Here is a 15,413-nt window from a genome sequence, read left to right as displayed (position 1 = left end):
ATGTTGAGCGGGTGGTAAGATGCCAGTTTCAATTAAGCTTTTGACAAGTGAGGCTTATAAATATTTTTTGGTCAGAAACAGAGAGAGAGAAATACTCCAGAATAGACAACCATTCCATTGTCAGGCCATTGCCAAGGGGTGTAGGGGAGACAGGTTCAAACATCTGGTCTGATTCACACACACAGCTCGGAGTTTGCCCCTGGGTTTCCCGTATCTGTACTGAGCTGTTGCCTTTTCTGGGATGCATTATGATTCTCTCTCTCTCTCTCTCTCTTTCTCTCTCTGTGTTCAAAAAGAAAAAGTCAAAAGATCTCACTGTCATCCCTATGCAGAATTGGAAGGAGAAAAAAAAAAACACCCTGCAGTCTCAGAAATGTTTCTGGGATGGGAAAACTATTTCCCACCCAGCTTTACTGTTATGAGACAGGGATGTGTTACAGAATTTCCATGCAAGCTGTCATGTTCCAGCAAGGGAAGCTAGAACCGTTCTTCAGTTTGTCAGTCAGTGCTGCACTGATAACCTGAGAACCTTGAAACAAAAAAGCAGTCAAGTAGCGCTTTAAAGACTAATAAAATAATTTATTAGGTGAGCTTTCGTGGGACAGACCCATTTTTCTGTCCCACAAAAGCTTACCTAATAAATTATTTTGTTTAGTCTTTAAAGTGCTACTTGACTGCTTTTTTGTTTTGATACTCTATAGACTAACATGGCTCCTTCTCTGTTACTGAGAACCTTGGGATTTAAAAATAAAATACTTCATACTATCTTTCACCTATTGTCAGTTCTAGACAATGAAGGGAAATTTTAATACAAGTTTTTAACGTTCTGCCTACATGAGAGCACCGTTCTTTCTTTATACATTGCTCTGAAGTATATGATGATGCTTTGATGAGTTACGAAATAGGCTATTTGGCGTTTAGACAAGAATGTAGGTGGGTTGCCTCTGGGATAGTTTTGTAAGGTGCAGTTTGTGTGCGGGTTCCCTGCAGTAGCTATCTGGTGCCATAGTTCAGGGCAACTGCACTTTTTAATTTCTTCCTCATAGTCCAACAACAACGTATACTGTGAAGCTTCCCAGCCCCCTTGTTGTCGCCTCTGTTGAGCAGCATTCCGCATCTGTCCCCCTTCTCACAAGATGTTTCCAGGTTGACCAGTTCCCTCTGTTTGACCAGTTCCCAGCAGAACTGTCTGATGGCAGAGACCTGCTTCATTTCTCTCCTCAGAGTGTAAATGCTACCATTATAATTTTTCACACAGGTCTTTCATAGCAAGCATATTTTATTCTTAAGATAAAAGCATTACATAGAGACATTAAAAACCATAAAAGGGCTAACATACTAACAAGCTAACCAGAGATCACTCCCTCCAATACAAGCTATGGTTGGAGCAGTCCTTCAAAACCACACCCAGAGGTTTTCCTGTGCTTTGATGTTTGTTACGCTCTGTGAGCAAAAGGAGAACATCCCAGTCCTATGAGACCTTCATAGGCCAAAGTCCTTCTAAACCTTCTTTAAGGATTTGGGCTTCTGTGGACCAAGGCTTTTGTGTGTTTGCTGAGTCGGAAGACAGCCCTGAATCCGTTTAAATTCTCCTTCCATTGTCTGTTGGCCTCCAGAGAATCCAGTTTGTTCTGTCTCTTCAGAAGTTCAGGTCGTCAGCCAGACAATAGGTCCCCTCCCCATTTTGAAACTTCAGAGGGGAGATAATTGGAAGAAGACTATTTGCATACCCCCTTCTGCATGAGAAGTTACATACAATCTCTGTAACAAATACTTGCCAGCATTTTTAATAGATGGACCCGAAAGGTCTTAAACTTAATTCAATAAGGTTTGCCCAGTATACTGTGAGATATTCCTATCTGTCACACCTGGCTCACTTGTGTTGCTGTGACCAACCATTGAAATAGCAGCCTCCATGTACATGGCTCTCTAAGAAATAGAACTAGCGTTCCCTGTCTAACAGACCACAGCCGGAATAAGATGGAACAAAATACGAGGCACCAAATGAAGAAGGGAACAAAGGGAAAAGATTCCAAATGAGATGCATCTGTTCAAAAAAGATGCTCAACTAGAAGGTGTCCAGAAGTCCTGTTTTTAAAGGGACAATCCCATATTTCCAGTGTATTCCCTGCTATTTAAAAAAAAAAAAAAAATGACCCCCTATTTTCTCTCTCTCCCTCCCATCAGTTCTGGTGGGTCCTGCTGCTGGCCAGATTCTTGCTCACCAGCTGCCCCCCAACCAGCAGTGAGTTGTGGTGGGGGCGAGGGTGTGGGTCCAGCCGCTCCCCTGTGGGTCTGTCAGTGACAGCAGCAGGCAACTTCCAGGCAGCAGGCCCCCTTGCCCGTTTCCCGCCCATACTGGCCACTTGCTGCAGTGTCTGCTGAGCACAGGTGGGCAGTGGCTGGTTGTGTCACTTCTGCTGCCCACCCATTGATCCTTGACACGCTTCCCCTCTCACTGTCTTCTCCCTGCTGTGTCTGTTCACCACCCCCTGCCCAGCCCCACTGCTCTTCCTATCCTTCCTGGCAGGATGTGTCCCACTCCCCACGCTGGGTGGACAGCCAGCCCTGGTCAGATTCAGCTCATTCAGCTCGCAGGGCTGGCAGGCTCCTTGCTTCCCCCACTGTCTCTGGGTGGGCTAGTATTAGGAAAAGCTCAAGGCCCTCTGGCCTTGGGTGCTTGCCAGGAGGAGCCATGCTCTGCATGTGTCAAAGCCCTGCACAGCACTGGCATGGGGAGGCCTCTTCTCCCCTCTGCTAACCCTGGGCTGGCAGGGAGAAGCTATTTCCAGCGTGTTTGTGCTCTGGCCCTGCAGGTTCCCAGACATAGGCACTTAGCACCTTCTTCACATGCTGGTCCTGCCCCAGGGAGCCTCCCCACATTCCCCCCCACCCCACCCCCACCCCACGCTGAGCCCCCTCTCTGCCCTGGTTTGCTAAACTCAAAGAAGGTAAATAAAAAGACTCCAGCTACACAATGTTCCTTTTTAGCAAGGGCTCTGTCAACTTTATGCTAATTTAAACATTTGAACTGCCTAGTTCTGATTGATTGCCATTGAGCTCACTTGAATACAAGTCATTTGCCAGGTGTCCTGTATTCAGCATAGGGAAATGTGGTCACCTTAAGATATTTAAAACTGTAAGGCCCTTACCATTTACTTTTGGCAGCTGGACGTAGGGATGTTTGGCTGACTTATGTGCACGCATGTGTGTGAGAGAGTATGAGAGCGCGAGTTAGGTTTGGTTAGTTACAGCTGCCTGGGTTTTGCTTTATGAATGTTTTCGTTTATTGGAAGATTCCAGAAGAGCACGATTTGGAGAGCCAGATCCGCAAGGAGAGGGAATGGCGGTTTCTGCGCAACTCTCGTGTCCGAAAGCAAGCACAGAAGATCATCCAGAAGGGTGAGTGCTCTAGTTCTCAGGCACTTTTCTCATGTACTACAGCCAGCACTAGTCCCCTCTTCCCTTAGCCAAGGCCTCTGAGCACATCTGTCAGCTGCCGTATATTTTAGGGAGTTTGTCTGGTTTATCAAGAACACCTCAAACAGTAAGAGCCAGGACCTGCAAATTAGGTACACAGCTCCCTCTTACCGTAAGCATTGTACAAGTTTGGTTGTGCGAGGACAATGAGATGTGCCCAGACTGGGATTGCCTCTCATAAAACACTACAGAAAAGAGAGGGAATTACCACATCACATACAGTCCTCAAAATGAATATAACTGAGCAAATGTTGAAAGACTAAACCAAGAGGAGCCAGAAAATTAAGATAAACTTGGCATAGGATTGTTTCTCAATAAACCTTACAGAAAAGAGAGAAAAGTGATAACTTTGAAGTGCTCTGTTTTGACACGGCTAAATCAATGCTTACGGTTTGAAAACTAGAAGAAAATTATTGGAAACTAAATTTGCTATAGCCCTCTTTTGTTCAAACATATCAAATGGTAAGTGTTTATAGGGCTGAAGAAAAAAAATACACTGGATGGGATTTCTGTTTTAAAAATTTTACTAAAAAAGTTAAGCAGACAATTTTTATGATCCTTTTTTAAAGAAATATGACATGAAAATGGTCATAAAAATAACAGTGTGTTTTGAAAAATGCAGTAATTTAAATAAAGCAAGTGCATTTTCCTTTTATTTAAAAAAAAAACAAAAAAAACCCACCTTAATTGAGGTAAGGGCCTGCACAACGCTGGGTAGCACAGACCATAAATAACAATACATCTACAAAGCCTTTGTGAAACCAGGGTGTTTAACTAGTCACCGGCCTTTTTTCTGGATTTATCTTGAATCTTACAGGGCTTCATTTATTGCTAGTGGGTAACCTTGCTCAGGAGATTAACCTGCTAGTGGTGAGTGTAGAAGTTTTCCTCTCCTTTTGAACACCTTGGTGCAACGTTGTCATGAACAGGAGCAAAGGTATAAGTAGCAGGGCCAGCCAAAAATGATCATGGTTTTATGTAACCCTCTGAGTTGAACGTGGAGTGGAAAAGAATAAAAAAAGCAGGAATTTTTCAGAGAGAGAAAGAGATTGAGAGAGGACCTGCCAGAAAAAGTTTTTCCTGTTCAAGAGATTAAGCAGTGTTTGCAATTTTAAATGCATGTATTTGGTCTGAAGCCTTAGACAATCAGAGATGGCTTTTGTGCAAGTACTGAAGTGTCCATCACAAAATAGATAATTTAGAGACCTATAATAGATACTGTTGATTTACCATTTATTTATTCATTTTCTGTTCTGTAAAATTCTGATGAGTATTTTTAAGGGGATGGAAGGCAGGGCAGGTTAAACTTCAGAATCCCTACCTGGCATAAAGGGTCCAGGCAGGGTTTCTGATACGTATGAAATGCTGCTCAGGTTGCCTGTCATGTCAAATCTGCTTGTTTTGCACAACTGAATGATGTTGTGTCCTCTTGATGTTTAGCAGGCATCTGAATGACCCTAGAATTCCCCTCCTCCACTGAGCGCCAGAGATGATTTTCATGTCTCGTATCCCATTCTATTTCTTTAGCACTTCTATGTACAGCTTCATTTACACTCCCAATGTTTCCTCTCATATGCCTTGTGTTCGTACTTCATTAGTATGTATATTCAGTGCTCTGCTGAAAGCTAATCTCACTTATTTATAACCCTTTCTACATTTACGAAGTGACAATCAGGGTAGGATTTCTTAATGTATTTGCATTCAGCTTAGCCCACTGAAGTGTCCTCTGGAATTTACATAATGATGATGAAACCTGACATCATTACTCATTCTGCAGCTTGCTTAGCCATTGAGTAGTGGGGGTTGAATCTGTGCTGTTCCCCTACACTGTGGTTTTGTGTGTGGCTGTATGTTCCAAGAGAGGCACTCACAATGCAAGAGAAAGTTTTGAGCATTTTTCTCATATGAGATGCTGTTGGGGAGAAGCTCAGTGTGACACATTAATCTGCTGGGCAAGATGCTCAGCCTCAGGTTTTTGTGTGGAGCAGGAGGGCTGACAGGCTTGAGTCTTACACAGTACATGGCCTGTCATTGTAACATGGCAGAATATCATAAACCCGCAGAGTGCAGAGGTGGGTCTGGGACCTTTTCTGAACATGGATGCGTAGAGGCATGAGGTTTACATCAGCCTGATGGGCCGTGGACAGGTCCAGATTTTCTCACCCAGACTGTGAAAGTGAAACAAAGGAGATTTGTAGAAGTTCCACAACCAAGTTCCTAAATATTAACAACAAATTAAAATAGACTTAAAAACATCAATAAAACCACCCTTGCATCAATGCATTGTAAAACAAACTATCTCAGAGTCTGTGTCTGCCAACAAGCTGTCAGCTCAGGCTTCTGCATTTCCCCCACAACCCCAGGTGATATTGCTAGGAGCCAAAGCAGAGGTGATCCAGCACACAGGTCGACAGGTATTTGGAGTCTTACCTTTTGTTCAGTTTGGTTTTCAGAAACCTTGCAGTGACTTATGATGGTGACTACCAGAGGCAGAAATCCTACAGTCGCGCACTCTGTAGCTGCTTGCAGAAATAAAACCCAGGGGAGAGGACTGACATACAAGATCCCAGAATATTTCGTACATTGACCTGCAAATGGATGGCAGTGTGTTGAATTCTTACGAGCATTTCTTATTAGGGTTTGACCCCTCTCGTGGGACAGGTGCACAAACATTTTACAATAGTGATGTCAACATGGACCATGTCACTGACACTTCTGCAAAGGGCAGCACCTTCTTGCCGAAGTGTCGTCAGTGGTTCAGATGTGAGACCTAAACCCATGAGCACTTAGTTCATGAGCTAGACTGCTCTGAATGGCACTGACGTTCACTATCTGGTAGAGAGGAGCTGTCATCAAGCTTAAAACTTGCCCAACTTGCACAACTACTATGTCAAAAGCACGAGACAGTGAGAAGAGCTGGGCAGCTCTTCACTCTCCCAGAATATATGAGCCCCCATGTCCTGGAGAGAGCTCACCTCACCTACTAAGCATCTCCAGCATAGGCCCTCCTTATGTGGCATGTTTTCTATTGAGAGCGGGGGCGGGGGGTCAGAAGATTCAGCCCCAGATAAGCCAACTGTGGGGAGCTAACAGTTTCCTGTCTCTGAGCAGCATGGCAAGAGTGAAGGTTCTGATTTAGGAAGAAATCGAAACCATTATTGTTTATGTAGCCCCCAGAAGTATCTGTGGTGCTGCTAAGCAAAAGGGTTCTGCTAAACTAGCAGAACAGAGCCCCCAGGGACTCATGATCACTAGACAGGTGAGGAGGTGTTGGAAGGCAGAGAATGATAGGGGTTTGGCACATGCTACTTGGGAGTAAAGGATGGTGTGAAGAAAGGCACAAAATCAGGTGGGACAGAGGAAGTGGCCAAAGGTGAAGCTTAGAGGGATAGGTGTGTGGGTGGGGGGTTGTATGGAACATACAGAGGGATGCCCCTTCTGTGGTACTAAATCTGGGTTTTCTCTCTTTCTCCCCCTCTCATGCCTCCTCCCGCCCAGGTATTTCACGGCTGGATGATCAAATCTTTCTGAACAGGAATCCTGGTGTTCCTTCTGTGGTGAAGTTCCACCCATTCACACCATGTATAGCAGTAGCTGACAAGGACAGCATCTGGTGAGAGTTTCTGCCTTTCTGAGCCTAAGGGATTGGCTGCCAGGGTCATGACTGGACACGTAGGGACTGTCAGCCACAATACTGGATTCCAGGTGCTCTGAACTCTTTGCTGGGAGATGAGATGCTTAAGCTACTCTTAGACAGGTGCAGTAGAAGGGTCATGGGTTTGAGGCCTGCGTCTCGCCCTGGGTTAAACAAAGGGGTGGCTTTCTGTGGTGGTCAGCAGAGAAGTCTCATAACTAGATTTCTAACAGGTTATGGTCTGAATCTTACTACTTTCTCTGCAGAGAGAGATGATGATGTAGAAAGGCATTAATAAAAAGGAGATAAGGAGAAAAACAAACTGAATTGGTGTCTAGTGTATGTAACCTTTATTAGCTCTTTCTTGGGAAAGCTGCTTTTAACAACTTGTGCAGTGAATGCAGATCTGACCTAATCTTCCACTACCTTTCCCAGTTTTTGGGATTGGGAGAAGGGTGAGAAACTAGACTATTTCCACAACGGAAACCCTCGCTACACCCGAATCACAGCCATGGAATACCTGAATGGCCAAGACTGTTCTCTGCTCCTGACTGCCACAGGTGAGTTTAACCTCCGTCACCAGCTAGTCATGGGACAGAGAGATGGGAACTCCTTTCCAGGCTTCGGATGCATGTGAGATGTTCTGAGGCCTCCCTTCCCTCTGTCTTACTGGGCTGGGCCATTCATCTTCCATGGGAATTCCAGGCACTGGTGGCTCTTGGGAGAAGTTTATGGCCAGCAGAGTGGAATAATTGAACTGTTTCAGTGGCTATATAGTGTAACTGTTGACTTGAGTTTGATGCACTGAACACTTGTTGAAACCATTTTCATTCACAGTTGTTGCATGAGTAATTTGGTGTGGTTCTGAACACTCCCCCAACACAGTCAGAAACCATGTCCCTGTCCCTGACAGATCACCTGGAAAAAGAAGTTCTGTAGCTTGCCATGTCATAGGGTAGCATAGAGTACTGCTTTTGCCATTTGTTGGCTTCTGGAGCTGTGAGAGGCATTTACTTCTTCCAGGCAATCATTGTAAATGGGTCAGTCTAAGTGTTTGCAATTGCTGTTCATAGTCAGTGCTCATGGTGTAATTAAGAAATGTGTGAGCAGAATTGTGAGACCTCTAGGACATTTCTCTTTCAAATTACTGATTTTTTTTTAAGCACAAAAAATGCTTCACTGACGTGAACAAAATAAGAAGAGATATACGGTGCTGGTGTGAACGGCTTGTGCCAAGAAGACAGGCTTTAGTAAAGCTCTTATATGGGGTTCTGTTTTGTCTTTAGTGGAGCACTTTGGTTCTCAGCACTGATAGAAGGGAAGGAAAAGAGAGACCTCCTGGTGAAAATGAATTTTTGCAAAGAGAGGGTTTTACAGCTCAGTTAAGAGGCTTGCTCTTCCAGTGCAGTCCCCCATGAAATAATCGCCTAGGTTGCATGGACATGAGGTTAGATAGAAGAACCTTAATGAACTGGTGTAGGAGAAATCATTCAGAAAGGGGTCTGGAAGCTCAGATGCCATTTTCGTTCCATGTAAGAGTCCATGACTACAATTCCAGGTTCTCTTCAGGTCCTGTCTTCATTTGCTTCCAAGTTGTGAAGTGATATCTATACCAGTAGTGACATTGTCTTTTCTCTGTACTCCTCAAGATGACGGTGCTATCAGAGTGTGGAAGAACTTTGCTGACCTGGAAAAGAATCCTGAGATGGTGACTGCCTGGCAGGGCTTGTCTGACATGCTGCCAACCACACGAGGTGGGTCTGTGCTGAATTCCCATCTGGGGGTAGAAATAACTTGCTCTGGTGGAACCTTTTCTAGGGATAGGTAAAGTGGAACAAGTTGTTCTATTTCAGCCTTCAGTGACATCCTTGTTAACAGTCTCTGAGCCTTGAAGTGGAGTCTTACAAAGCCATGGTGAAGGATTCCTTTTCCACTTGGCTACAAATCCCCAAGCACAAACTCTTCTAAGTGACGTATGACCGAAGTAAGCAGGTGGGGAGTAGCCATACAAGAGAGTGAAGATGGAGCATAATTCTCCAATAGGGACATTGTCCTTCATATGCTCCAGTGGAATTGCATGGATCTAAATCAACTTTTTTTTTCCTGATTAGAGACCTGTAGAACAAGGATGTACTGAGCACTTTCCTGTCTTGAACTGGTTGTAACAGGGGGTTATGTCTTCCCCCTTTGGGGTTTTATGAATAACTCACCCCTTTTGTCTTCCCTCTGATTGGCTGCACACCCTTTGCACAGCTTTGCACGTTGCACTCATGATCACACCAAGCTCACGTTCCATTTTAGCGCTTACTCACTGTCATTTATTGTGTGTTGAGAGAAGAGCAGGCAGTCTCCTCTGATTATGTACAGGGCGTTGGCACAATCAGATTCAAACTACCTTAGATCTTCAACAATGCCAAGCAAGGCTGCATGCGGAAAGGCCGCTCAGCCATGCACTGTGCCGAATCCAGGAGTCTAATTCAGGTGACTGTGAAATATGTCTTAGGGTATTGCTGGGGGGATATACCAAGGTTGGATGTCTCTTACAAAGACCTGCTGTAGCTCAACCAGCAGGTCTGGGTTTGATGCAGGTGAGATTAATCTGGCTCCAGGTGAGATTAATCTGGCCTGTGCTATGCAGGAGGTCAGACTAGAAGATCACAGTGATCCCTGATGGCCTGTAAACTCTGGCAGCGCTCATTTCTGAGCCTGTGTAGCTCATCTCAGGAGTCTGGCATAGCTTATTTGACAACTTCCTAGTGCTAATCCATACAACTCTGTTGGACTCTACATAATACTGCCAGAGAGCCAGCACAGCCTGTACGTGATTCTTGGTGATTTGTCAAACAAATGTTCCACCTGGGTAACAATGGGCTCGTTTATGTGAACATTTAATTCAGAAATACAAGCAGTCCTGTGGCACCTTAGAGACTAACAAATTTAATTCACAGTCAGCTGGATGTGAATCTGCCACACACCTGCCTGCCTCCCTCTAGCCCTGCTGATGCAGTCTAACAGTGCATGCAGGGTCTGCATGGCCTGCCTTAGGAGGCTAGTTCAGGGTAGATTCGCAGCCCTGCTTGCTGGGAACTAACTGTGGACATAGACATGCCCTTTGTCACCAGTCTGGTGATACTGGTTTGATAAAAGCTTTCATCAAATGAACAGTTTGTGTAGCCATGTTTCCAGGATAGCAGCATTTACAACCCTGTCTTACTTCCCGTGTGTCTCCCTTTCACAGTCCCTCCTTTTTCCTGCTTCTCTGGTTGGATGGCTTTTTATCTATTCATTGGATTTTACCTGTGCTGCTTTGTTGGATTCCCCTCCATTCTCACGTCAGTCTGTCCTCAGTTCTGTAGTAGTCCAGGCAGGGGGAAGTGTGATTGCTGTAACTTCAGGCTCTGCACCACACTGTCATACATGCACATAATTAATTACAAAATGCTGAGAGCTTTCAGCATGCTGGGAAAATTGCCATGATTGAAACCTGCTCTTTGCAGGGACAAAAGCAGGAAGGAAGGAGCCAGTGATCTTGCACTGAGCTGTTAAGTGCCTGGCTCCTTACTCTTTCCACTCTGGAGCAGAGGAGAGAGAAGCACCAACCAGAGCCATCAAGCCGCCCTTTTGACTCTCATTCAGTTGGTTTTGCCTTTCTCCATTTTTTTTTCCCTGCCATCAGCCTTTTTGAGTGATCATGTCTAAGCTTTTCCCTCCCAGGAATCAGGATGCTCTTTCCATTGTCCTTGTAATGGACTCTCCCAAATCACTGGCATCTAGGAGTTCCCCAAGGCTCCCATTATCCTCCACTCCTTGCTGCATAATGAATAAAGTTCACAGGAGATGCTGACAAATGCAGACTGAATCCCCTCTGGCTTGCTCCCATTTTTATCCCCCAGTACCTACAGGCACCTTAATCAGGGCAGGGCATTTGCTGCTTACATCTTGTTCTCCACAGCCCTTGAAAGCAGCAGCAGAGGGACGGTACACAGAGGCAGCGTCTGACATTGCAGAATAGATGATGAAGAGAAGCAGAAGCTGATTTAGGTGTAAGTGTCAGGAAGTCGTGCTTGCCAAGACAGCAGTGCTGAAACTTCCAGTCCATTTCTCTTATGCATCTTATACACTTCCTTTTCCAGTGGTGTGAGCAAGTCCAGGCTTTGTTGCATTCTCTGCCTTTTAGCCAGGGAGTGATTGGATTAGATTCAGAAGAAGAGAAATGTAAATTTCGTTGTGGGGAGCGAAATGAACTCATTCATTTCAAAAGAGCCCAGTGAAATGATTCCCTGGGAAATGAGATTGGTCATTGAAGAGCTAGCTTATGCTGCAGATACTCAGGTTACTTTCCAGTGCTGAAGCTATTCTGTTTGCATTCTAAGTTTTCTCCACTTCACGGCCTCCTCCTATTAACAAGAATGTCTACCTGGAAGCAGGAGTTTTACTGGACTTCAACTATTCCTGCTACTGATCCTCCTCTCCCTTTTTCTGCACCACCAGTGTGTCTGAAGCCTTGTTCTGTAACTTGATCCTCTTCTCAACAGCAATCAGGATGCTGACTTAGTCTGGGAATAAGCAGCAGGAATAGATGAGACTGTTGAGAAATACATCACCATTTCATGCAGTTCTCTTTTGTGAAGAACAGGCTAGAGTGCAGAAAGGAGGAATTCACAGATCACTTACTAGAGAAAGCAGTGTTCTTCCTGCAGGGGTCTGAAAAGCATCTGCAGGGTGTTTATTCAGTGGGAATTCCATGGCATTAGCTCAAAAATTTGTATTACAACAGCAAAGTAATCTTGTGTAGTGGTCATCCGTTTCTTAGGTCTCTCAGATGCTTGAACCAAAGTGAGGCTGTAACTATATTGGAAACTTATATTAGTTTAACTTAAATTGGTTTAAAACAGGTTTCGTTAAACAGGTGCAACCCACAGCTTACTCTGTTTAATCATACTCTTATTTTGATCCATTTCAGACCTGTTTCCTAAAGCTGCATCTATACTCAAGAGTTTTGTTGACAGAAGGGGCCTTCTGTGGACATAACTCAGGGAGCATCCACGCACATTAAAGTGTTCTGTTGACAGAGTCTCAATAGAAATCTGCAGTTGACTCGACAGTGTTATCCCTCATAGCAACACTGTCGTCAGAGCACTATCGATAGAAGTGCCATGTAGACACATGTCGACAGAGAGGGCTTTCAGCTGCCTGGCAGCCCCATTTGCAGAGCTACTACTCTGCTTTCTGTCTCCAGAGGGCAGTGCAGTCTGGCAGTTCTCTGTCGACAGAGCAAGTTGTTGTACCGGCAAAGCTGTCACTAGAGGTTCTGTCAAGATTTCTCTGTCGACAGATGCTTCTAGTGTAGACATAGCCTAACAGTTTAAGATGCAGTGAAAATAAGAGTTGCTCTTAAACCAAAATAAGATTATCTAAAAAGAGGCTTGCACCAATTTGGGTTCATACCATTGGTTAAAACAATGCAACTGAGTAGGAAACTACCTGCCCTCAGGTTTCTCTACAAGTCAGAACTTACATTGTCTGAGTGTATCATACAGCTGCATAGCTGTCCCTCTGAAGACAAGAATTGGTGTAAACACTTCACATGAGTAAAACCGCAACTTTCACCTTGTTCCTGGGAGATGAGCCCTGTCTGTGAGGCAGTGTGGAGCATAAACTGCCAACTCCAATGTTAGCATCTCAGCTCTTTTAAAACTCAGTTTTTGGGACTCGGCAGAGTGTGTGGAAATACACCCAGCTGCCTTGAATCCATCAAATTCCGTTGACTTAGGTGTTCCCTCTCCTGGTCACTCTTGTATACGGCTTGCAAAAGCCTGCATTGCTTTCCTTTGTTCAGATTAACGAAGAGAACCAGAGTGCGACTCCCAAAAAGGCTCTGTGTAGACCTCCCTGTTAGTAAACGACCAGGATCTCTCTGAATACGCTGTGTCTAAAGGCAAGACCTAAGCAGGCGTCTCGACATGTATTTAAACACAGCTATATCCTGTGTGTATGCTGCCATCCTGCAGCTTCTTTTGCTGTCCAAGGTCTATGAAGGCTTGAAGCTAATCTGTTTCAACAGCTAATTCCCCACTTAAGAGTTGCGTAGCTGTAGCGTCTGTAAATTGTTTTCTCTGACCGAACGCTCATTAGCAATCCATTGATGTATGGTGCTGAAGAGTCCATTACACTGCTGCTCAGCAGCACTAACTGCCTGGGGCGCCAGCCTGAAATGACAGAAACTTCCCGTTCTATGTTCAGTTTGATCTGTACAGATGTTTATGCCATGGGTCATTTCTGTTTCCATTTGTCACTCTTGAGTGAGACACGTTTTATTTTATGCCAAGGAACAAAACTATTAAAGGGATCGAGAGTGTGTCCAGTTTCAGGACAAAACTTAGCAAAGCAACCCTGTGGTGATGGGACAGACGGAAGCTTTTTTTAATGGCTTCCTAGGAAAAGGAGGCTGCGATTAAAACCAATGCAGTGCCTTTTCTACAGGTGGAAGCACGCACTTGACTTGGTATGGCTGCTTTTCCCTTCGCTGTTCTTTTCCTTTATTTGAGTTGCTTTTCTAACCCTTTTAAGATTTATTTTGCTTTGGCTGACCCACTTACCCTTAGCATCACCCCTTACTCCCTGTCTTCTCACAGGTCTGTCCCGAAGGGTTTCAATCTATCTTGACAGAAGTAAACAGGGAGGTGAGTGCTTTCTTTCCTCTTACCTATGAGCAGCTGGGATGGGAAGTGCCTTCTAGTCAGACTTGGCATCCCATTGAATGTCAGCTGGAAGGCATTGCTTCTTCTGTCCCTCCCATTTCTTGCCTTGTATACAAGATTGAGCATTAATGAACAATGGGGATTGTAATGAAGGGTATTTGATGCCACCTGGATGGACCAAGGGTGCCCACTCTGGAGGACAGCAGGTTAATCTAAAGTGGCTGCTTGTATCTGACTTTCTGTGGCATGGGGGCTTTTTGCAGGGGGTGGGAGGGGATGTGGTTGCCCTTTTGAGTACATAAAATTCCTGTGGTAAAAATGTTTCAAACCATCATTGAATAAAAGAGCTAGGGTGACAGCTTCCAAATGGTGACAACAAATACTGCATTGAGCCAGCACGCTGTATGGTGGTGGTTAGTTAAACATATGACATAACCAGTCTATCAAACAGCAAAGGGAAAGGAGTAGCTGGTGCATCTTTATTGTCAGCCTCTGTCTAGTGTGTTGAGTTCTTTAGCTAGTATGTGTCTGGTAAATATTTCAAGCCCTGCCTTTGCCATCTATTAGCCTGTGTGTAACACTGCAGTTTTCGGCTGCACAAGCCTAGGGGTTTGCTGGACATGAATCCCTTCTCTCTCCTGCGCCCCTGGAGAGGGAGACAGATGGCTCCTCAGAACACCACGTCTGTGTGTGTGAAAGCTGATGTCAGCTTCTTAGGCTGTTCATTAATTATTAATATTCGTTAGCTGAGCAGGGCAGGGATGTGTCTGTCGTGATTAGTAAAACAAAAGCGATTGTATCAGTGTGTGATTCAGAGCTCTCTAATTAAGGCCTTTGCACTCTGTCTGCTCAAAAAGCAGAGCTCTGGGACTGGACTGTGCAAAGCTCATGTGTTACTGTAAGCATCCTGGTGTTGCTAGGCATTCACTAACAAATTGAAAGGCTAAAATTAGAAAGCCTTGGCCAAAGGGAATTCCCCGTTCAGTAACTGGGCCTTAGCTTAAGGAAATGCCAGGCACTCCCATGCAAGATCAATACGGCCAATGCAGTGCAAGGCAAGCAGCGCTCTGTCCAGAGCACAGAAATAGCTGTGAGTCAATAAAAACAGATACAAGTGCTTAGCTCCCAGGCATTCTCCTAACGGAGACTGTAACAGGGATTTCCCTTTCCTCTGTCTCTGTTGGGGAAGGAGTTCTCCATATTAATTTATGAGTTGAACCATTTGTCTGATGGCCAAATGCTTCAGATACACCCATGTCAAAAGCACAAGTTCTGCTACAGCGCCAAGTGCATTGTATCCTCGCATTCCATTGATTGCACGGGCCACCACACAGGTATTTAGATTGTTTGCTTGCTCTCTGGTGCAAGGCGGTACACTGTTTGGACTGGTTCATGAGGGTCAGTGCCCAGCTTAGGGCAGACACCTCAGACTGAGTGGGCGTTCTACAACTAATTTCACTGACCTGTTAACAAATGGGAATTCTTGAAGTACTGCAACAGCTTCAGCAAGTCACAGACTCAAGCTTTGGGCAGGTCGACCTGGCCACCCAGGCAAGCCGGGTTTAATGATCATTGGTGGCTATGCACCAAGATCACAA

The 15,413-nt window shown here is 44.9% G+C and overlaps 1 protein-coding gene across 5 annotated transcripts in view; it reads left to right on the top strand.

Annotated features, from left to right (window-relative positions):
* Nucleotides 1-15,413, top strand: part of RPTOR (regulatory associated protein of MTOR complex 1) — a 256,227-nt gene that overhangs the window by 215,285 nt on the left and 25,529 nt on the right. For 4 of the 5 annotated variants that reach the window (XR_012648254.1, XM_075014603.1, XM_075014602.1 and 1 more), the window contains 5 exons: nucleotides 3,297-3,402; nucleotides 6,979-7,093; nucleotides 7,550-7,674; nucleotides 8,764-8,868; nucleotides 13,750-13,797. Coding sequence is in view for 4 of the 5 variants with exons in the window: in XM_075014603.1 (XP_074870704.1) it covers nucleotides 3,297-3,402; nucleotides 6,979-7,093; nucleotides 7,550-7,674; nucleotides 8,764-8,868; nucleotides 13,750-13,797 (499 nt within the window). In the remaining variant the exon portion in view is untranslated. The remainder of the gene's footprint in view (nucleotides 1-3,296; nucleotides 3,403-6,978; nucleotides 7,094-7,549; nucleotides 7,675-8,763; nucleotides 8,869-13,749; nucleotides 13,798-15,413) is intronic. The other variant, XM_075014601.1, reaches the window with a different exon arrangement.

The sequence above is a fragment of the Carettochelys insculpta genome, chromosome 20 (assembly GCF_033958435.1).
Source record: "Carettochelys insculpta isolate YL-2023 chromosome 20, ASM3395843v1, whole genome shotgun sequence".
NCBI lineage: Eukaryota > Metazoa > Chordata > Testudines > Carettochelyidae > Carettochelys > Carettochelys insculpta.
This window is presented reverse-complemented; position numbering and strand designations above follow the sequence as displayed.